The sequence below is a fragment of the Bactrocera dorsalis genome, unplaced genomic scaffold, assembly GCF_023373825.1.
Source record: "Bactrocera dorsalis isolate Fly_Bdor unplaced genomic scaffold, ASM2337382v1 BdCtg011, whole genome shotgun sequence".
NCBI lineage: Eukaryota > Metazoa > Arthropoda > Insecta > Diptera > Tephritidae > Bactrocera > Bactrocera dorsalis.
The window spans coordinates 226,479-242,592 of record NW_026038062.1 but is presented as its reverse complement, the minus strand read 5'-3'; the positions used below and the strand labels follow the sequence as shown (position 1 = coordinate 242,592).

General features: G+C 29.6%; 1 protein-coding gene across 3 annotated transcripts; it reads right to left on the bottom strand.

The window, feature by feature from the left end:
* Nucleotides 1-4,268: 4,268 nt before the first annotated feature.
* On the bottom strand, nucleotides 4,269-15,899 carry LOC105231569 (protein kinase C). 3 transcript variants are annotated; one of them, XM_049461174.1, is made up of 14 exons: nucleotides 15,740-15,899; nucleotides 13,536-14,564; nucleotides 12,969-13,162; nucleotides 12,849-12,906; nucleotides 12,677-12,801; nucleotides 12,462-12,535; nucleotides 11,761-11,792; nucleotides 9,404-9,474; nucleotides 9,037-9,324; nucleotides 8,563-8,976; nucleotides 7,761-7,988; nucleotides 7,406-7,658; nucleotides 7,202-7,341; nucleotides 4,269-7,125 (listed from the first exon to the last, which is right to left on the bottom strand). In XM_049461174.1, exons 2-14 carry the CDS (start codon nucleotides 13,687-13,689, stop codon nucleotides 6,964-6,966), a joined length of 2,193 nt encoding a protein of 730 aa, XP_049317131.1. In that variant the 5' UTR covers nucleotides 13,690-14,564; nucleotides 15,740-15,899; the 3' UTR covers nucleotides 4,269-6,963. The 3 variants fall into 3 exon arrangements, with proteins under 3 accessions (XP_049317131.1, XP_049317132.1, XP_049317133.1); XM_049461175.1 differs by having other exon boundaries at nucleotides 12,677-12,789; XM_049461176.1 differs by lacking the exons at nucleotides 11,761-11,792; nucleotides 12,969-13,162; nucleotides 13,536-14,564; nucleotides 15,740-15,899 and having other exon boundaries at nucleotides 12,677-12,789; nucleotides 12,849-12,875.
* Nucleotides 15,900-16,114: the final 215 nt, after the last annotated feature.

Below are 16,114 nucleotides of genomic sequence, written 5' to 3'. Positions count from 1 at the left end.
TTATATTTTGCTTGTCATACTTCACATACAATAATTTTACCATATGTTTCATAAATATGTAAGTATGCTTTCAATAAGTATTTCTATATTCAAGCTTTTTTGGGCAATGCATAAAAAAAATACCATTGTGTTAAAATACATTTTTGCAAAACTAAAAATTAATAATAATTTTTACACAAAAGCGGAAAAATGTTGGAAGGACTGGATAAATTTCGTAAAAGTGGACGTATTGTAGTTTAATTAAGCACTTAGTTTGAGTTTAACAAAAAAATATAACTAAGAATATTTAAAATAATATATGGTTATGGTGTAATTGTTACGATATTTGTTAAAATAATTAAGCGTATTACGTTGCATTGCCCCGTTTTGATAGAATACTGTTTACTTTGCTTTAAATCAATGTTTTTTATGTTTCTTTTTATATTAATTACGTAAATTTTATTTGCCTAGTTTTTTATTATGTTCTAGTTAGTTTTTCAATTTTTTATTTTTGTTTTTGCTCGTATTGAATACGCGTCTAATGTATCGGTGTAGCTGGTTGCTTCAAATATATGTTTGTATGTATCTGTTTATATTATTACGTTTTATATTTATTATGTATTAGTTGGCTAAGTTACTTTGCTATGTTATCTGTTCTTTATTTATAATTTTTTTCTATATTGCACTTATTATTTTTAATTTTATTTTTCTTTTACTTTGTTGCATTGTATTTACTCTTAGTATTGGATAGTACGAGTTTTCTATATATTTCTTAATTGTTTCTTTGTTTCAGTTAGCAAAGGTACATGAAAAACTTTTAATGCTGCTTTGGTGATAGAAAAGTAAGTGACTTTCGCAATTATTTGCACATGATTGCGCTTATAGTTAAGTTAATATGTATGTATTATGTTAGTACTGGTTCATACGAGGAGACTTCTGTTGCCGAAACTCGTAGTTTGTAGGCGAGGAGCAACAAGGGGAGACGAATGACACCGAGTTACTCGGGCTCGGGCGGCACGTTTTGTGTACTTATTCGTAACAGTTCGCTGCTACGCAATTCGGCATTAATTTTGATTTTGAAAATTTTTCCATGGTTCACAACCATGTGCTCGAATATGAATACAATGAGCAAGACAAAAGAGAAGTTGTCGATGACGAGCAACAAAAGTTTTCACGTCTGCACTCAGACTTCTTAGCTAGATATTAAAATGCATGCAAATAAATAATAGAAATTAAGTATATAACAGCAAGATTTATTTAGTTTTTTTTATTATTTTTCGAAAGTTTTACATTTTTTCCTATTTTATAATTTATTCTGTTTCATCAGTAAATTTCCATGCCCCTCTGTTTTTATTAAATCATTTTAATAATTTTAGAGTAATAAGCGCCAACGAGATTTTTTTATTTGAAAAATTATAACTATTAATTCGCTAAACTTGCTTGATTCTCTCAAATTTGTTTTATAGTTTCATAGTACAAAAAAAATGTGTTAAAATTTGTAGGTATGTGTGTACGAAATCTTTTGCGCAGTCTTGTGTTAAAAATCCAGACAATCCTTTAAAACATTAAAAATAAATTATGTTATGTTACGGAAAATACACTGTTTGATGTCCAGATATAGATTAATGAATGAGGAATACACCGCGACCTTGGGTCTATTTTGCCCTATGTCCAGATATAGCACAATACACAAACAGCAACCGATAATGTCGATTTTGAGGGTTGTCCAAAATGTTGTCGTCACTTGGCAGAATATCCGGTTTGAGGGATTAACAATGACTCTATTTGAAGAATCAAATTGGAATGATGTAGAAAACACAAAAGTAAAAAAAATACAATAAATTTAAAAAAATGTGTTATTTACTGGAAAGTGGATTTAAAAACGTCAACTTTGGTTTGACAGTGTCCGTGGAATTTGTTTATAAAAAATAAAGAGAAAATTGTTTTTTGATTTATTAAAAAATTCGCTCCATTCGGCGCAATGAAAAATTATCGCTTAGTCTAATTTCATCTTTTGGGTAATTCAAAAGTTTTTTATTCTCCTTTCTCACGCAAACGATAAGAAACCCCCTTTATGAAACTAATACACAACATTGTAATTTCTTCAAGAAGTGATATTAATTTTCTATGAAATTTCCACCGTTACTTTTATTGTTATTTAAAGCAACCCCAGAGTATCGAAAAAAACGCAGTTTAATATGTTCCTATCGCTAATGTAAGGTACCTTTGTATAAATTTATTTGTGTATGTATTTAATAATATTGACGCGATATGTTATCGTATAGAAATAGGGCGGAGTTTGTAAAACTTTTCGCTAAAATTGTTTGTGTGTTGCCAAAACAAACTAAAACTATTTCGAAGTAAATAAATTTACTAGTTGTTTTTTTTTCACTGAATGTGATTAATAAAAGTTTTTCGCAAAAACGGAGGAACAAAATTCAAATCAATTGACTTATATATATATGTAGCATATTTAGAAATGTGTTAAATTCTGAAAATATAGAAAACATACGTGTGATATTTTTTATGTTTGCATACATTTCGGCGCGCAGAAGTTTTTCAAGTTTCAGGTTTTTCTCGATTTTTAGATAATTGTCAAACAACATAGAAAGCGGCACTGACAATTGGTTACGATTTTCTCACTTTCATTGTTAAGTATTTATATTGTTTCGATCAAAACATTTTATCTACCTAATAATCTAATTATTTAACATTTCTCATTTGAGTTTCATTTGCATTACATTTTTATTGAATTTTTACAAATTTTTACTGCCTCAAACCACATATATTTATATGTATGTATATATTAAATTTACTAGTATCGGTTGTTAAGATTTTTGTTTTGTTGTTTTGCTGTTCAGCGTGGCTATATGTTCAATCTACGCAATTATCGTTAATTTTTTATTATTATTTTTGGTTGGTTCTTTTAGCATATACATATAACATATGAATTACTTGTGTGTGTGTGTTAAATTTTGCTAACTTTGTTTATATTTTTTTTTTTATCATTTGGAGCATTTTTAATATTTATTTCCGCTTTTCAGAATGGCTTACTATGCCGCTGGCTCATTAATTACTATTATCTTTTGCTAATACTTCATTATGATGTCGCTTTTATTTTAGCATTTTACAAGCGCTTAGAAAGCCTTCAAATCTTTTGTGATATCTCTACATAGTCATAACCTGTATAACTCCCTCACGAAATACACGAACTCAACTAATAGAAATATTAATGAATTGCGCTCACAATATACATAACATATTCGTTAAACTGCCAAATCTATTAAAATGATTATGGTTTTATGCATTGAAACTAAATTTGGAGTAATGAAATAAAAATATATATACATATACAATTTTTAAATGCTATCATGCCATAACATTATCCCTGAACCATTGCAAATTCTTTGCAGAGCATTGCAATGTCTAAGATGCTATATCATACCTGAATCGGTGCAAATATGTAAGTACATATATATAATGTAGAAATACATTTGCGCCACCCGTTTATGTGCGAAGTAATGGTTTTGTTCCGTTTTTAGTACTTATTTTTTGTAATTGTATTCTTCTTTATTTATTTATATGTTATTAATAATGTTGCTATGTTGTACATAAAATTATATAATTAAATGTGTATGCAAGTAGTTGTATTTATTTTGAGTCTTTGGTTTTAAATTATACATACATATTCTGTTTTGATGTTTGAAGATACAGTTTTCCTTGCGCCACACACGCTTGTTAGCTGTGTTTATGTCGGTTTTTTTGTTTTTTTGTTATTTTATTATCATATTATTCATTAGCATTAACTTATTTTGTTTCACTTTTTCTTTAAAACCAAAAATTCATAACCGCTAAACGACGCTTTTGTTAAACAGGTTTTTGATTAGATAACATACATTATAATATTTGGTTTGTTGCGTTTCAATTCAACTGCCCAATAGTGTTTCTTTGCATAACAATTAATAGTTTTTTGTTTGCGGTTTGGTTTTTATTCTATATAGGCATATAAATGTGTAATGTAGGTGCTGACGCAACATTCACAATTGTCCTAAATGGTTGTTTTCTGTCTCAGCTAAAATATTTGCATATGTATATACATATGCACGCATAAGTGTGGTTGTCTATGCATACATTTTTATTGTGTTCAATAATAGCTATAGCTTTTAAAACACTTTCATTATGTTATGTTATATTATGATATTTGTTTTGCTGGAACCGTTTTCTTGAGAATTTTTTTATAATACACAATGCTTCGTATATAAAATTAAATATATTTTTTGCAATATTTGTTTTTTTTTCTTCTTTCTTTTTACCTTTTAATATTATTTTTTCTAATTTTTTTTTCATGCAAACTTATTGAGTTATTTGCAGTTCACAAACTTTATTTAAACTATTAATAACATTGTTATTATTGGCATTACAATTTGCTATCCGTGATACTATTTCGTTTCGCTGTCTCCAATTATAGGACAATATACAAATGTAATTATTACAATACATACCAAAATTTTAAATAATTTTCATTACATTTTACAACAAAAGCTTATAAAAAAAACTTTGCAAGCGAGGAAAATTGAAAGTTTTATTTAATTTTATTTGTTGTACTTAGAATATATAAAATAAACTAGGTTAAAACTGTTAGCCCGTATTTTATAAATACACCAAACGAGAACAAACAATTGATAATATCATTTTAATACTTTTTTTAAATTCAACTTCATTTTATATTTGTGCGTACCTACATTAAAATATATATAGTTGAAACAAAAATACATAACGCTGCCAACTATTCCGCTATAAAGTAATTACTTACTTTTATTTAAAAAGCAAATTGTAGGTAAAAACAACAAATAAAAGCAAAAACAATCGCTACGGATTAAATAATGTTTTTAAATAATAAACGAGGCAGAAGTCGTCCCTAACAATTTTCAAATAAATATTTTTCATACAATATTTGACAATATCTTTGATGAAAAACTTTAGTACTTGCAGGCTTTTAAACTCATTGACGGAGAGTGTTTCGCCATGGCACGAAATAAAAGCATAAAACACATATAAATTTGACTGTTTGCAACACTCTTCGTTTATTTATGCGTAAACTTATGGGGCAACAAATAATTATTTTGTTGAATTTTTAGACTCATTTCGAAATTTACAATGTTACGATAAGAAAGAGTAGTAAATGTTCGAGATACGCAGTTTATTTCGCCAAATTGCGTTCGTCACGTTTCCGGTTGTAAACTATATTCTTGCAATACAAGTTGTTGTAATAAATTGAGAATACTAATGAAAAAATTCTACTGGTTCATATGGCTTTTAAAGCAATGGAAATACTTAGAATTAAAAACAAATAATAATAATGTACTAAATTAAATTCATCTTTGCAATTTTAAGAACTAAAATTATAAATAAAATTGTTCAACCAATATGTAGGTATTTCAAATGCATTTACATAACAATTATTATCTACTCATTTATGCATGTTTTTGTGTGTACGTTTTGTGCGTACGTTTTTAAACTCATTTTGACTAGATTGACGAATGGTACTTAACATTCGATATTTTATAGAATTGAAAACAACATCAATTAACAATAATAAGTAAAATAAATAATTACATTAACTAAAATGCATTTCGTTGAATGTTTATCAACACATAAGCATAAACGTAACCAATGTTATAATGCAAGGCAAGCAGCTAATGCTCATTATTTGTTAGCGAATCATACATATACATACACATATACATTTAAGTACAAACATATATGTACATATATATGTATGAATGTATGGATGTATCTAAGCAAACTTGCAATAAGAACATGTGCCTAGTTGCGAATTTTTATATTTATCTGAACTAGAACGCGATTTCATTAATATTTTTAACATTATTCGTCATCGAAAATCGTTTATGAATATTGAAGAAAATAGACTTCTCCTTTTGTTGAAAAAATATATATAAATTTAAAGCGTAACATTTTTAAGAATACCTTGTGCAAAATGTTTCAAGAATATAACAGGTTACACAAAATTTTGTAGATTAAATTTATGGAAATAAAAAATATTTGACGTTAGTAATTGGATTGGAAAATGTGATCTCTTTTTTGCTCCCTTTATTTTAAGCACTAATTAAATAATACACAATCTACACATTAGCAGTAATACTAGTATGTATCCGTTAGCCAATGAGCATGAAAAACCGCAACAATTTTTAAAATCTTTGGTATATGCTTAGGTGTTTTCAGTTGGCTAAACGAAAAGTGCTTCTTCTTGCTAATGCTTACCCTGTGACTTTATTCTTAAAAAGGAAGTATTTTTATTTACAATCCTTTGATGGCCAGTAATTTTAAAAATAATACAATGTTAGTATCACGCTTTATATTTTATAATGTCTAAACACAAGTTAGCAAATTGTATTAATTTCTTTTTTGTTTGTTTTCAGTTATGTCCTGGTTATTTGTTTTCATATTTTCTACCACTGCTTCCTTCACGTTATTGTATTGTTTTTGTTATTTTCAACAAAATGTCCTACGGTTATTAGTTATTAGATTTAATTTTTGCCTAACGAATACTACGAGTAGAGTTTGTTGCGTTAACAATATAAGCATATTTGTTTTTTATTTTACTTCACTTTTCGCGAATTTCAATTTTAAAAATCGTAGCTGCACATTAATTAACAGCGTAAAACAATATAGCACACAGGTATTCACACATATACACTTTTCTCATGCAATCAATGTCGTCGTAAATTAAAAATAAATAAAGTAAAAAAATAAATAAATTTGTTCCAACTGGCGGCCCTGTCTGTGGCATTCTGTGTACATGTGTGTATGTTCGAGTGTATACGTACACATAATAAAAAAAGAACAAACACAATAGTAGTAGTAGTTTTCGTCGCTTTTTTGAATGTGCAAGAGTTTTGCATTGTTTCTTAGCTTTTCCCATAAAAGTTTAACCCTTCGGACGCGTGCCCATTAAAAACCGGCTTAAAATACTTTACGCTCTGGTCCAAATTTTGGATTGACAAATGAGAATCCAGCGAATTCATCTTGGTTAATGCAGCGTATAACATCGTTGGGAACTGGTGTGAGTACTGGTTCCTCTTTCGTGAACTCTGTGTCGAAATTGGTGGCATCCCGAGGATTTTTCTATTTTAGTGAGATATAAACAAAAACAAATTGCAATTATAAAAAAGTTTTAGAACTTTTTTCAATTGTTGTATACCATTTTTGGTCTAAAAGGTGGTTTAATATTACGCTTTTCTAGTTCATCCCAATCTAATTTACCGAAAAATGGATGTCTACGTATCTCGTTCTCATCACCAGAGCACCCAAGACGGGTTTCGGGGTTTTTCGTTAGGAATCCTTAGAAAACGAGAAATTATTATTTATAAAAAATCATAATCCAGTTATTTTGCTCAATTAATACCTTTTAAAATGGACACAGCTTCTCTAGACAACCAAACCGGGTACAATACATCGTCGTGCATAATTGAATCGAATAATTCATCCTCGTTGTCAGCCTCGAACGGTGGTTGACCGGCCATCATTTCGTACATGAGCACACCGAGTGCCCACCAATCGACCGACGCTCCATATTCTTGCTCTTTTAGTATCTCAGGCGCGATATAATCAGGAGTGCCACAAAATGTGGTTGTTAAAACACCATTCATAATACCCTCCTAGATATGAAATGTTATATAAAATTAATTGTTTACAACAATTATTACATAATTATATAATTGAAATGAATAGTTAGTGAAACTTGGATCTAAACGAATTACCTTACACATGCCGAAATCGGCCAATTTGCAGTGTCCCTCCTGATCTAATAGGATATTATCCAGTTTTAAATCGCGATAAATAACACCATGGGAGTGTAAAAATTGGAGAGCCAACGTTACTTCGGCGGCATAGAAAGCAGCTCGTGCGGCCTCGAAGCGGCGTGCCTTCTGTATTTGAAACATCAAATCACCGCCATTCACATACTCCATAACGAAGAATAGACGATCCTGAAAACACAATATATCGAATGTGTATAAATATATAAAATATAATATACAATTCACTAAAACTAAACTTTCAAAGGACAACAGATTTCTATTTTCTTCGCAGCCTCCTTTCTGAAAAGATCACTGGAAGGGCTGATTTTGAATTTATAATAGAAAACCTTAACCTTAAAGTATTATAGCAAATTTGTGGCAAGATTATTCAAAGAGAAATGTGGTTTGATTAATATATATAATAATAAAATAAAATATTGATTAAATTAAGCCGAACCATTTCTTTTTACGGGTTTTGAACCGAACCACGAACAAATAGAAAACTGAACCATTTGAACCGAACCGAGTCCTAGTTTAGTGATACCCATAAATCGGTTCTTCAACCGGTAAGAGTATTTTCTGTGTGGTTCGAACCATTGAACCGAACTGTAACGATTTTTGTAGTGCTTTGCAGCACTAGATATACAGATAAATTATCCTTCCGAGCATAATCCCATTATTTTTTGCCTAATATTTACAACTATTTTGTAGTTAGCAAATACTTATTCCTTAACAAAAAACTCTTTGATTTTCAGGTACCCACCTTAGTCTGAAAACAGGAGTGTAATGCTGTCAAAAATGGATGATTGGCGGCCAAAGCTAGTATACGTTTCTCCGTCATTGTGCAATCAACATCGTCGTCTTGTATAATGGCATCTTTTTTCAACACCTTAATCGCATAAATCTCTTCGGTGTCCTTTTTTTCGGCCAGCATTACTTTGCCGAATGAGCCTTTACCCAATACCTTTATGAAATTAAAATCCGACAAAGAAGTCTTTCCTGGACGAGAATCAAAATATTGCCCTGTAATGGCGCTTAGTCCGGTCATGGCAGTCGAAGCGCTTGTAACCGAACGTTCCGATATCATCGAACTTCGTGTGGAAGTGCTGCTTTCCGTACCCTGATCACTACGATCGCTCAAACTATAATTATCATCACCACCTGGTTGATTTAAATACTGCAAAAAAAAAAATTATTATTTATTAATATTTTTGTGCAACTATAATGCATCACAGACCTTGGAACGGCGTGGTTGCCCCTGCTTATCCGGCGAAATGCCCAACGAACTGAGTATTTCGGCCATTTCTTTTGTATTTATGCCACAGGTATTGGCTACATTCTTTTGGCAGCGCTTATGCACATTCATATTACATTGGGTACACTGTAGACCCTGTTTAATCAGACCATACAAGAGTGAACCACAGTGATCGCAAAAAGTAAAACGTTTATAATTATGCATTAAAAAGCGATGCGGCACATTCACATTGAAACGTTGACCAGCTGGTGCCATTTCCATAGTGTTTTGCTGTAGAAGTCATCAAGAAAATGCGATAGTTATAAGATTACTGTGTATATAGAAAATCGGATGGAGTTTTTTTTATTACCTCTTCGCGCATGCCTGGACATTTGGTGACCACGGAGCTATGGCATCTCTTATGTACAACACAGGTGCACACTAGAATGGTGAATGCAATAAAAAAATATATACTAATAACTTTGAAGAAAATGCTCAATGTATGGGTTAAATTGGAGAAGATATGAGGACAAAACTATATTGTACATTTATGAGTAGTTGTTAACGGACAATTTTTGTACATTTTACACAAACATATGTTATTTATAGTAATTATAATCGATTCGATTACATAAAACACGCAAATAGGCTGCAGTTTCTTTGCGAAAGGCACTTTACAAAGTCGCCAATTATAAAGTGTGTCAGTTTTTTGTTTTTTTTTTTAGCAAAAACTCAATTAATAATCGTATTAAAAACAAATATATTTTTTTTATTCAGTTTTCCAATTTACAGCCTAGTTGGGTTTTTTTAACACTTTTTTTTTAATATGTGTGCTGATGTAGTAGATAAAAAACTATTTTCAAGTAATATTGTTAATTTATTTTGTGCTAAGCTTATTTACCATTTGTGACTTGATATATTGCAACCGTTATATATGGTAAAACAATCATTATACATTTAAACACACAAAATTTATCATTAATATACAGAAATGTGTGAGCTGCATTATTACTGCACATATATGTATGTATGTATTTTGTTAGCAAAATTGACCCTTTTAAATTAAATTTAAAACTATAAAATACATAAACATTTAACTTTGAAAAATGATGTGTAAAAAGTTTAGTTATATAATTTCTATACATTTTTTATTTAATCGTATCAAAAAGGACTTGAAAAGCAACGCACTATGAACTACTGTTGACTGTGAGAAAGGTGCATAACACTTAGGAGTATGCTTGCTTTAAGAAAAACACGATGCATTAAAAATAATGTATTTCCTGCTTTCCAACTCAATTACGAGTATAACAGACAACAAATGTATACAGCTTTCCAAAACTTTTCTGAAATGTTATTTAGTAGGTTAGGTTAAGAGGTCGATCCTAAAAGGAACCTCACTTGGATAGCTTAGAACGTCATGTTATGTAGCAATGACTTTGAAAAACATTTAACTGCATAACGGTTCATATAACAATAATATCGGCTCTGAGACATTACTCTTTTGCAATAAACAAAATATAGCATAGCTGCAGGCGCATAACATTTTTTATACTATTATACATATTTTCTTATAACAACACAATAATTTAATTGTATAAAATTTCAATTTCAATAAATTTTACAGTAAATGACAATGTTTGAGACGTTATTTGCTTATCAAGTTATTAATAAACAAGCACAAATCAAGCTATACGATTTTATGTTTGTATTTAATTAGAAATAAAAATGTGTGTACATACTATATATAAAAATAAATGTGATTATACGAAAAAGACACGACATTAAAGCACTTTTATTATGTTTGTAGAATAAATTAATTTTATAAAACAAAGCAATATGCATTTACATAATAATAGAAAAGTATATAAGAAACATCAATGAAAGTGCAACTAAAATACATGTAATAAATGAAAATAAATATATATAGAGACAGGGGTAGATGTAGCCATTGGGATATAATAAATAAATGGTGGTTTATCGTTTGTTTTCTTAGTTGATTGGCACGTTTGGTTGTTTGATTGACTCTTGGTTAATGATTAAATTGATTGAATGCAAAACTACACCGACTATAGCAACAACAACAATATGCCTAGACAACAGTGCAGGTCACTCAGCAGGTGGATCAAAAAACAAAAGTGTCAAGAGGAGAATAGTAAGAGTTGCAAAAATGCAAAAGCAATAACAAGTGAAATTTACAATTTATGTGCGTATGTATGTATATACAAATAATAATAAGTAAAAAGCAACGGATTTTTATATAGCTAGCTTGAGCAGCGAACAATGAAAATCAACACCATCAACATTCAATTTGAGTAGAGTGGCCTAAAATATTATGCATGTAAAGAAGGATATGTAGTATTTATGTAGGAATGTGAGCATGAGATGTTTGTGTAATAGCTGATTGTTATGCTGAATGTAGCAAACACATACATACGTACATATTTAGTTATCAAATAGAAATGTAAGGCAACTTTTATTTATCTAATGTTTTTTTTTTTTTTGTAAATACGTGTTTATAAGTGAATTTAAGTATTTATTGCTTGTATGTATGTTCATATTTGTGTGTGACAATGTAAAATGTAAGTTCTATGTGAGAATTTTTTCGAGACTCAACAATTGATTCCTTTTTGTTATTTTTGTTTAAAGTTTGGAAAACGAGTACAAATGCAATGACGAGTACGAATACCGGGTATGTAGTTGTTGTTGTTGCTGCATGTGAACACATACCTTGACATTGATAGCCTTGTTTACCAATTCCCCTGCAAAGGCAAAAAATTTCCGTAGCTTGTATATATGTGAATATAGATTAATATTAAGAGATGATGTACAAAAATAAAAAAAAAACTGATCAAATAGATATAATGATCCATAAACGCAAAACCCGCAGTATTAAATTAGAAGTGAAAGTAAATACTGAAAAATATATATATCAATTAAGCAGTTCATATTTCCCGTAATTAAAAATAAAGTGCAAATTATTACTCTGCAACCGGATGAAAAAAAATGAAAAAGCAGAGAATGAACTTTTATATGTCATTAGAAGCGAATCTCATAAATTTTTATGTCTGCTCCAAACTACACCCAAATGCATGTAGAAATGTTCTCACCAAACAAATAAAACATAAAACATTTAATATAAGAATATCAACTAAAATATAAATGTAATTATTAAAAGTATTTCCAAAATTTTACCCAAAATACATTCTAATATACTAAATAGTTGTGAAAAGAGGATAATAATAAATATTAAAGGTAAAGTGATCAAATTAAATTATCAATGATACTTCAATAACCAAAATGTGAAAAGTAAAATCAATACAGTTATTCACTGGTATGAATATACAAATAAAAAGGTATGAGAGTTGTAGCAGGATGATTGTGTGATTTTGAATATTTCGATTTAATTTTTATCAAGCATATACACTTACCAAATAAATTCACGGCAATGTGAACAAAAAGTCGGCTGTCGCAGAAAAGTTGCCATAAATTTATGTCCATTTACCTAATAAATAAATATATATAAATAATTTTTAATAAATATTTTAGCTTAAAAAATAAACTTTCAACTTCATAATTAGTGATTCTTTTTTTACAACAACTATAAAAAATAAGACTAACAACACAATCTTATATCGCTTCTAACCTGATGAACACGTCGTCTCATTGCACCGCGTCGACGATTGAATCCAGCGCGTTCTTTGAATTCCTTGTTTTGGGTGACCGCCTGAACCACTTCAACCACATCTTTATTCGAATCTATTATTAAATCTATTAAAATAGTAATAATTAATTAAATAAATTGCCAAAATACATACCAACTCGGTTCTTCAATTCGATTATAATATGTAGTTTACCCTGTGGCTCTAAGTTCACCTGTAATGTAAATATAGTTAAACTAAATAAGAAAAGATAGTTGCACGCATAATAATGCTTACCCATAGATCAAGCACACCTGCTTCATTTTGCATAATATCTTCGAAAGGTATTTGGCAATTGGCGACAAAGTCATCAGGTGGAAGTGCTGCATCGTGAAATACCGTCAAGTTAATGTTCTTTGCATTAGTCACATCATGTATGAATTGTTCATTCCATATTGGATCAAATGTTTTCGGCCGCGTTGTCGAGCGATCTAATAAAAATGCAAAATAATAAAATTGATATTTTAATTGCAGGTTAAAATCAAACAAAATGTAAAAAATACTTCTTTCATTGTTTTTAACGACTACTTTGTTTTTTAATTTCAATTGCGATTTATATTACGATTATATATTATACTCGTATAATGACTAAGAGATAATAATTTCTTATTTGGAGTATTAAAACTGAATAAAGAAAAAAATATATTAAATATTGCGGGTTAAATATGCAACTTAAACAAAAAATCAACATCCTAAAAATCTATAATACATAAGTTTACGAATAAAATTTATACTGATTTACCATCTATAAAAACATTTGAACAACAAATGCTTGTAGAAACTAAATTACTATATTGCTCTTACCAAAATGATTATCATCAACATCAATGGAAATATAAGGATCGATCGGTTGATCATCTGCTAATTTTCCAAATGCCAAATTGTGGCGCTTTTGAAAGTCGGTTGGTCGCAAACCAATCGCCTCACACACTTTTAGTTGTAATTTTCCAGTAAACATCGCGTGTGTAATGTTAATTCAAATGCTTTAGTAAGGATAAATGGACTGTGGAAGGTTTTTGCGTAAGTGAGGGAACGATGTCGATGTCGAAACAAAAATTTTGGGATTCTGCTCACTTTGACTAGATGACACGATAGTTCACTTCAAAAATGATTTGGTTAACTTTTTTTAAACGTCATAAATTAATACGTAGTAAGGATTTTGAAATTGGTCACTTTTGCAACTGATTATGCTATTGTACAGATGACTATAGCTGAGACGGAAATCCAATGTGTGCTCGAACAGCTTTCTATATAAACACACACACGCACACTCGCAATAATATATAGCTGTTAACGTGTAAATTAGTGGGCGCGTGCGCCTTTGGTACACGATCAACAATGTTTATTCAACGTTTTTCGGACTGCAAAATTTGCTAAGTTATACTATTTTGTGAAATGAATTTCATGCTTTTAACTACTTTTTTGTTGCGGTAATTTTTTCGCTTTTACAGGTTGCTTTTGTTTTATTATGCACTTTTTGTTTATTTACTTCAACTACTATAGTCCTGTTAACTTCCAAAAACATTAAATTTTTAAAAATTATTTTATTTTTCTATTGTGTGCGTGTGTGTGTAATTCAACTAATTACACATTTATGTTTATGCCTCTGCAGCTGATGACACTGTCGTTGTTGTTGCTTTAGTTTGTTTGTGCTATTGTTGACCACTTCGGCCATTTAATGTCAATTCAAGTTCGCCTTTCGCAACACTTCTCGTATATTATGCGTGGCTATTGTTTTGTTAAAATAATTAATTTTTTTTCTGTTTTGCAGTTATGAATGAATTAAATCATGGTGTTTTGATACACGATTACTGTTGCTGTAGTTCGAATTTGCTGAAAGACATATTACATATTTGTTTAATTAGTGAACTGTTGGGTTTTAACATATTCCTCTCTTTGTGCATAAATCAGAAGTGACTTTTTTTAATAAAAAAATGAACTTCCGTTTAATGGATTTTTGCCGTGTTTTTTGTTCTTTCATTTTTATTTTTAATATTGTAAATTATAATTCCTTTCTTGTGTCTGGGACCTATTTGCTAAAAATGCAAATTCCAATGTACATACATATGTATACTGTTTATAGATATGTGTGCACTTGTGTTCCTTCGTTCTTTTGTAGCTAGATTTACTATACTTAGTATTTTTCAGTCTTTACATTTTATCATATACTTTGGGGTCTTGTTTGTGGCCTTATTTTTGCTCTTGATAACTTGATTGACTGAGAACTAGATATTCACGTAGCAAGTTTTCTTTCTGGTTTATTAGCTGCCTTCTAAAAGTTTTGACGTTCTTCTTCTTTGGTGTTTCTATTGTTGGTATATTAGAAAGCAATAGGTAGCATAGTGAAAAAAGAACGGAAGGAATTGTAGTCGTACTTCCAATTCCCCATCCTATTTACGCGCGTAGTGATTTACTAACACATTCCCTTACTCAATATTTATTATCATATTGATAACTTGCACATTTGAAAAAAATCCAAAATATTAAATGGTATTATACTAGTTTAAATAATTTGGTTTTTCAACTTATATTTAAATTCTAAAATTTCACTTTTCTTGTATATATACATATGTACATGATCACGGTTTCATCTATTTATCTTCCACCAATATTTAAATATTTTCATAGACACACATTAATTGTTTCACATTAAATATATTTTTTATGAGTGTTTTTCAAACTTTAAGTAAATTTTAAGTTTTGGAAGTATGAAATTATATTATCATCTCATCTTACTCTTATTTTCTCAACATCTCTTATTTAGCTCACTTCTGCTGCCTTTTCACACAAATACAAATTCCAGCGCAAATTTTATAATTCGCAATGGAAGACTTTTCCAACGGAGAACTTTTTCTTCTTATTATTTGCACAAAGAGAGGGGTATACACGATATAAGGAAAATGGGTACAGAAAGAAGCAGAAAATGGCAAATATCTTGATAAAATTTGCCTAAAAATTTTCACTTTTTCAACACAACTATCAGCACAATTCATTCAAAAGTTTATTACCTCATTGGTATTTCACTTAATTAGGGACTTGTGCTTATTTTTGTATTTATTAGTTTCTATGATACTCTACAAACTTAATTTTGAATGTGAAATACACAAATTTTCTTCACATCTATGGATTTTGGATTTTCAACGAATGTGTAGTAAAGCACAATGAATGGAATTGATATTTCCATTGAATTTGAGCTTATAACAGGTATGCATGCGGAGCTTTCTATGCAACAAACATCTGTTTATCTGTGTTAATGGAATGCTGCCACATTGCATATCGAAAAATGTATATTATTATTTCAACATCTCGGCTGTATAATTAATATTTCATTTATTTACCATATCTCATTATGTTAATATAGAAATGACAGGCAACTTTAAGCA